Source organism: Manihot esculenta, chromosome 10, assembly GCF_001659605.2.
Source record: "Manihot esculenta cultivar AM560-2 chromosome 10, M.esculenta_v8, whole genome shotgun sequence".
Lineage (NCBI taxonomy): Eukaryota > Viridiplantae > Streptophyta > Magnoliopsida > Malpighiales > Euphorbiaceae > Manihot > Manihot esculenta.
Window position 1 is genome coordinate 20,059,075 of NC_035170.2, and position 7,873 is coordinate 20,066,947.

Here is a 7,873-nt window from a genome sequence, read left to right on the forward strand (position 1 = left end):
ATACATTTGTCATGGGGTTACTAAAATAAAATTAATGATTAATAGTGCAAATCGAAGTTAACTATAAATTCATTAACTTTTTCATATTTGGCACAACAAAATAAAAATAAAAAAAATTGAGAAGTTAAAATTTAACTAATTTAAACTGATATAATATCATTCAAAATATTGCATTGGAGAGAGAGGAAGTGCAAGTATATTCATTAGGGGTGATAAATTTTAACCCGAAATTAAATATAGCTAAATGAGGTTAACTATTACCTTTTTAGTATATAACCCCTTTAATCTCATACCAAACATACCCTTAACAGAGTGTCAATTTGCAATTGAATTTTTATGCACATATATAACTAATGATTTATTGGACAATTTTTATATAAATTCGATTAATTATGAACTTAAAATACAAACATATGAATTCCTTTCTATAAAAATTATATGAAATCCACACATTTATATTTTAAATCCATAATTAACCGAATCTAAATATAAATTTTTTTTGTTTTGTGACTTATTAAGGATGAACTTAATGAAATAAGCAAATTATTGAGTGCTCTCGATCTATGTTCTCTCTAACTTGTTAAGGATGAACTTAAAGGAATAGGCAAACTATTGAGTGCTTTCGATCTATGTTCTCTTTCATCAATAAATAATGGGTTATACCCTCAATGATTCAAGTAAAAGTTAACTTCATAACTGTGAGTGTGATGTATCACTCCATTCGTCTCATAATTTTTTTTTATTTTTTATTTTTTAATTATTTCAAAATTATTTTAAAATTATTATCATTTTTTAGACTATAATAACATATGAATTAAATATTATAATTCTATTTAATTTTGTATTATTTTTAAAAAAAATTTTAAAATATTTTTTAATATTTAATAAAATTTAATGTATTTAAAATAAATATAATAAAAAAATTAATAAAAAATTATATTTTTAACATGAATAAAAAAATAAAGTGAAAAAAAATATGAAATGGAATAAGTATATAATTTGTTAAATCAAATTGGAATTACATTAGATTTTTTAATAATATTTTTTATTGTATATGAAAAAAAAGTTTTATTATAAAATTTTCAATAAAATATATGTTTATTATACACAGATTTGCATTGGAATTTATTAAGAGATAATAAATTTACGTGAGTTCTAAAAATATTTCACACATTCAGACTTTAAATTTGATACATTTAACTGAGAAAGAAGAAATTCTCAACATTCGATGTCACTTTTTAGAAATTTTTTATTTTTTATTTTGGGCAAACTTTTTTAAAAAAAAGAAAAAATGGTTAATGTTTTTCCAAATGTGCTTATCTTAGAGCTCATGCAGAGTGAATTCGCGTACAAAGTGTGCGATTATCAAGGTGATTAATTAATGACTTGTCTAACAGCTTATAAAAATATTAGGTTATGCTATCGATAATCAATTATTTTACTAATAACACTATCAAATCATGGATTTCTAAACTTAATTATCCATTATTAATTTTATTTTTTTTTAAAAGGAATCTAAAATTCAAATTATTTTAATTTATCAAGTAATATGCCTTTAATTATTAAATAAACTAAGTACTAATTTTACATTGAAAATATAAAATATTATTATTTTATTATGTTTTTATATGTTTCCACATATAATATTGATAATAATTTAAATAAAATTAATATTCCATTCGTTCTATGATTTTTAATTTTCTTAATTTTTCTCACATATTAAAAAACAATTGTTGTTTTAGTCACTGTACAAAATTTTCATTGACTTTTCAATTAAAATGAATATATTAAATTTTATTGAAACAATAAAACAATTGTTAATAACATTAAGTGAAAAATATAGAGTATGTGAGATGGAGATATATATGAATATAAATTAAATACTAAAAATGATTATCTGAAAAAAGAAACAATTATTGAGGAATTTTTTTAAAAATAAAATAAAATAATAATAATTAATTTATATTTTAATTATAATGTAAAAAAAGAGACAAATATTATAACACAGATGAAAAGTAAGAGATGTAATTAAAATAATATATAAAAATTTAAATATAATAAACATAATTAGTGGAACTTACCAGAGAATCTAAAATAAAAATAGAAAAGATTTATTATTAGCAAACATTGTCTTTTACCAGGGAATCTTTAATTTCTAATTATAAAATTAAGGGCTTCAATTTTATAAAATGGATAAATTAATTCTGCTCTTTTAATATTAGAGAAAGATTTGGTTAAATTGGAGAAGGCAGCTGAGCTTCCCCTTATAATAATCATATCCCATCTATATAGAATTTAATTGTCACAGTTAATATACAAATTAATGAAAATATACATACAGAGGAGAGGAATGTAAATATAAATATTTAATTTAATAATGGTTAAATTTTCATATAATATCGAATTTATAATAATGCATTTTATCTCTAATTCATTCTACTAACCCAAATATGGGAAATTTATATATAAAAAAGTTGTGTGGAATTTTTTTAATACAAAATATTATTAATTAGTAAAATAAAAAAAATGGTATCTATAACTTAAAAATTATTAAAAATTAGAATAATTTAAATTTAAATTTATCTTTCAAGATCTGATAATGAAGATACATAAATATAGAAATTTAAAATTTTATATTAACTATTAACAAACTAAAAAGTAACACCAAATAATAAAAAAATCCAATACAGTATTATTTATTACTTTTAAGTAAATTTATTTTAAAAACTTTGTACAAGTCTTAGAGCATATAGAAGTAGTGTTTTTTCTAGAAACAAAATTTTAATTATTCTTCATATTATGAAAAATAATTATTTTATCTTTTTCTTTTCCCAATCTCAAATTCAAATTCATTCAATTAAACATTGGGAAAATTCAAATTCATTCAATTAAACATATTTAAAATTAGACTTCTCTCGAGTAAATTTAAATTAATCAAAATAATAAATTTTATATATTAAAAAATAAAAATTACCATTTGAGATTTGTGATAAGTAACCGCATGAATAATTTAATGAATTATTTACTTATATCCACGTAATATAGCAAGAGCAATTTTTAATTAGACCAATTTTATATAGACTCGTAATGTAAATAAATGGAATTTCATATGAACGGATCTAGATAAGTATTTTTCTATAGCATATTAATCAAAATCAGAATGTTAGGCTAGAAATTTTTTTTTTTTTTCAAAGAACAATGCCACTACCACAGATAAAAATGTGATCAACTAGGTTCCTTACAAGAAAGATTTTGATTGAGTTCAAGGAAAACTTGGTGGGTTTTAAAGAACAAAAGCAGCAGGCGACAGAAGAATCCAGTAAACTGATACATTGTCTGGTTCCAGACAGTTTACGAGAATGTCAATTAAGTGGAGACTCATCTATCCACCACGATCACTAGCCGTCCTCTATATTTGATACGTCACTTTCATTCTCGTTTACCTCATATTTCTTTAAGCATTATCATATTCAAACAAGAACCTCCCACGTCTCTCTATTGCCAGGTGTGATTCTCTTTCATCTTACTTCACCAAATCTCACTTCTCATCATCCTGAAATAATTGACCACTTTTGATTCTAACTATGCATGATTAGACACAGTTTTAAGTCCTATATTGTCTTATAATCATTCTTTTCATCATGTCTTTTAGTTAACTCCAAGGTGTTTAAGCATGATGCTTAATAGTTTAGCTTCATAATTGCTTGAACTTGGTCTTGTTGATGAGTTGTACTTGGCCCCATTACGGAATTGAGACCTTTTCGTGTGTAATAATTGAGAATAATGAATTCAGACATTCTCAGTTCCTGCTGTGTTGGGTATAAATACCTCTCAGCAGTCTTGTTTCTTTCAAGCATCGAGTTTTTCGAGCTTCGGCTAACTGCTTAACGTCAAAAAAACACACTCTAATAGGCTTTGCCAAGAACAGAAATTAACGAGAAAATCAATGGAGCCTATTGGAGTCAGCCTGGAGGGAGAGTGGAGCTCTCTTAGTGGAATGTACAGAAGCGAGGAGGCTGTTTTCTTGGCGCAATTGCTTGGTAACAATGATTCAAGTTCTTGCTTTGGAGTTCCATCTTCTTTCTGGTCTAGCCATGATTCAGAAATGAACATGGCAGCAGTGAATGAAGATTCAGTTGATACTAATTTCTACAATTTTTCACAAGGGAGTAGTTGTTATAGTGGTGGAAGCAATTTTCTTTTTGCCACCTCGAGTCAGGAAAGCTATTTTTTGAATGATTCTCATGCAGTTTTGGTTAGCAATAACAGCTCCATGTCTATGGATTTTTGTGTTGGAGATGTGATAAATACTGTCTCGTATCTTGTCGAAGGCGATGACTGCTTGAACCAGGAAATAAGCAATGGCAATGTGGAAGAATATGGTGGAAACCAGCAGCCTGAAGCTGCTGATTTTCCTGATAAACAAGAGATGCTAGTGCCTGAACAACTGACAGAAGATAAAAGCGGCAAGCCACCTGAGATCTCTAAGAAAAGATCAAGGAATGCAGGAGATGTGAGTACAAGAATCAGAATTTAATGCTATATTTTCTGTAGAGCATCTTCTCATTGTGATTTTGGAAATGCAGGCTCAAAAGAACAAGAGAAATGCAAGGTCTAAGAAGAGCCAGAAGCTCGCCTCCGGCAACAACAATGCTGAAGAGTGTAATGCAGGCGTTAATGTGCCAGCCACGAGCAGCTGCTGCTCAGAGGATGACTCAAATGGATCCCATGAACTCAATGGAGGAGCTAATTCAAGTTTGAGCTTGAAAGGGACTCCAGCTCTCAACTTGAATGGCAGAACAAGAGCCAGCCGAGGGGCAGCCACCGATCCCCAGAGCCTCTATGCAAGGGTAAATTTTATCTCTTAATGCTAAGTGTAGCTCATTGATTCGGTAATATAAATGATTTGATTGTGTTTTGTGTTATACAGAAAAGAAGAGAGAGAATAAATGAGAGGCTCAAGATTCTGCAGAACCTCGTACCTAATGGAACAAAGGTAATTACGTAGAACCCAGTTCATGAAATCATATGCATAATGTCATTAATCTTACAAGTTTTTAACTATTTCGAAAAATTTACAAAGATTGATTCTTTAAAATGGTAGGTTGATATTAGTACAATGCTTGAAGAAGCAGTCAACTATGTCAAGTTTTTGCAGCTTCAGATTAAGGTAAGAACAAAATGAAATTTTGTTGATCTGAAAATTTATTTGCAGACACAAATTTACATTATTCTTGATGTTTTGATTTCTCCAGCTGCTAAGTTCTGATGACCTTTGGATGTATGCGCCCATTGCTTACAATGGAATGGACATAGGACTTGATCTGAAGCTGAGTACAGCAAGATGATGATTAGAATTACAGTGGTGCCTTTCTCTTCTGTACTAACATACATCAACATCAAGTTAACATATATTTTTACTAAAATAAAGTTAATTACATTTTGGAATGGCTTATTATGTAAAAGTTTATGGATTCCTCTTAGAAAGGGGAGAAATCAAGAAAAGTTATCGGATCAGTCATGTTGTCACTTTACATGAGATATGAATCCATCTGATATATAAACAGAAGAATTTAACAGGGGCGAGCAGAATACCGTTTTAACTGAAAAAACCGATAAAGGCTCCACAGAATTAGTTTGGCCAACTTCTTTGGTGCTCAAAGCTAAAAGCTGTGTAAAAACGGAAAAAGAAAACAAAAATCTTTTATCGTGGTGCCTGTGTTCAAATTTTGAGAATGTCTTCTATAGGACTGTTCTCTGAGACTAAATAGAACTGTGAAAAAAATTGGCAACACCTGATTACACAGATGGACTCTATCACAAACAACTCAAATACAAGAACTTAGAGACCCATGGATGACTCCACTCCATATAAAGATCCAGTGGACTCAGTAATCAGAAACATGCAAGCATAGACTCCTTAGATTGAGCCCATAACCAGTAGATAGAACCCGAAAAGCTCACACTTTCTTTGATATAATTCATTTTGAAAAAAAAAAAAATGAAATCAAGTAAATTCTCCCCCACAAAATAAAAAAAAAAAGTTCGTGATTGGAATTTTGAATTCCAAACAGGAGGTAAAAGTGGAGGTGACGACCATAAAACACCGGAGAAGACACTAGGAAAGAATCGCCGTTTCACATTATTTCGACATATCATTCCACTCAGTCAAAGAGTGGAGGATCAATGAATCGTCAAGTTAATAAGATTTTCAAAGTCAATAAAATGACTTTTTACTTTGCAAAAAGGAAACAATTTCTATATAGAACAAATGAAACCTAAATCATGCATTCCTTAATAGCTTCCAAATATACTATTCATCGTCCAGTGGTCTATTATAGTCGTACTGATTAACCAACGACAGAGAAATATAACATCCAAAGGCAGCCGCAGAATTAAAGGGCAGGCAGAGCTATACTTTCAAGTTTTCAACACAAACTTTGATCAACCACACAATCAAGGTATGATCACTTCGAAAAGAAAAAGAAAAGATAAGGGTCAAACTAGCTGTCCAGATTGCAGTAATGAGCTGCAGAATCACCATGTGTAGTGATCAGTCTAAATTTAGACTATTTTATCATGATATTATTAATGTTAATTTACACTTTTTCTGCCTAATTTTGTAATTCTGGTCTTATTTTGCAAACAATGGTGTAAAGAGGTAATTTGGAGAAAATTTTCTTAAAACTGACTAAAATGGAACAAAAGAGAATAAACATCCCAAGTTGCAACTGAAGAGGAGATAAATAAGGAAAGTAATTTAAAATTCAAATTTCAAATTTTCAAGAACATTCAAAATTCAGCTTATTCAAGAAGCCAAATCTCAAGAAGATACACATTCAAAAGTTAAAATTCAAAAGGAGGCTCCACCTCATCAATGCAAACTTGGGCAGCAAGTTAGTACTTGGGCAGCAAGGATCACATAAGCAGGTCGCACGCCCCATCTCTCTTCTCCACCATTCGGCCGCACCACTCCTTTGCTCACCAAGCCGCCGCACACTCTCCTTCCTTCTTCCTTTCTTTATTTTCTTGTTTTGTTTCAGTCATGAGTGGGTTCTAGTTGAAAATTGATTGAAACTTTAGTTGTTTTATGGATTGTGAGATCTGAACATACATTGTTTATATTTTATTATTCAATATTTATGCAATTTCATGCTTAATTCCATTGTTGTTTTGTGGTTTAGATCAATAGGGCCAATTGATTCTTGATTGCAAAGTAATAATTTGTTAGTTTGGATAATTTTAAGTCCGTAATTGCTTGGATTATTCAAATATAAGTAACTCTTGGTGTAAAAACTAAAAAAATTGCATAATCTAGCAATATCACCATGCGTTTGGATAGCTAGAATTAAATCTCTTTATTTCTTAATGCAATTGACAGTTGTTAAACGCCAAAGGCCCAAAAACGTTCCTTGGCATCTTGTTGATTAGTAATTAATTAGAAGACGTTCCCTAATTGATTTATGCTTAAGGAGAGATATGGTGGTGAGAAGCATCTTCCATCTCCATAATTAATTTATTGAATCAAACAAAAGAATTTAAATATCAATGATCAATCCCAATAACTGAAGTGAATCCAATTCTTCAACTAGAGCTTTTCTCATATTTGAATCTTCTTTACGTTTGTTATTTGCTTTACTCTATTACTTTCATTATTAGTTTAACTGAATCAATCTCAAAACTCCCATTTTATTTTGCTTTCAATTTATTTACTTTCAGTTTATTTTCTTAGTCTTAATAAGGAAAATAGGTAAATATCAATTTCTTGTGGATTCGATCATTTTATCACTATCTGCAGTTGTAAAATTATTGATAACTAAAAAGGTTATTTTTGACCGGTTTCGACAACCGCACAGTCATGTAGATTTGGGGA

At 29.1% G+C, this 7,873-nt stretch overlaps 1 protein-coding gene across 1 annotated transcript; it reads left to right on the forward strand.

The window, feature by feature from the left end:
• Nucleotides 1-3,732: 3,732 nt before the first annotated feature.
• Nucleotides 3,733-5,503, forward strand: LOC110623936 (transcription factor bHLH84). The gene is made up of 5 exons (XM_043960688.1): nucleotides 3,733-4,513; nucleotides 4,587-4,867; nucleotides 4,912-4,996; nucleotides 5,105-5,170; nucleotides 5,256-5,503. The coding sequence occupies exons 1-5, from the start codon at nucleotides 3,947-3,949 to the stop codon at nucleotides 5,346-5,348; spliced, it is 1,092 nt and encodes a 363-aa protein (XP_043816623.1). The 5' UTR covers nucleotides 3,733-3,946; the 3' UTR covers nucleotides 5,349-5,503.
• Nucleotides 5,504-7,873: the final 2,370 nt, after the last annotated feature.

What these genes read in the sequence shown, in the direction of transcription:
- LOC110623936 (XM_043960688.1), top strand. Translation starts at nt 3,947, where the DNA reads ATGGAGCCTATTGGAGTCAGCCTGGAGGGAGAGTGGAGCTCTCTTAGT. An exon ending in AGGGTAAATTTTATCTCTTA is followed by an intron (nt 4,868 to 4,911) that starts ATGCTAAGTGTA and finishes AAATGATTTGAT; the next exon opens with TGTGTTTTGTGTTATACAGA. An exon ending in TCGTACCTAATGGAACAAAG is followed by an intron (nt 4,997 to 5,104) that starts GTAATTACGTAG and finishes TTAAAATGGTAG; the next exon opens with GTTGATATTAGTACAATGCT.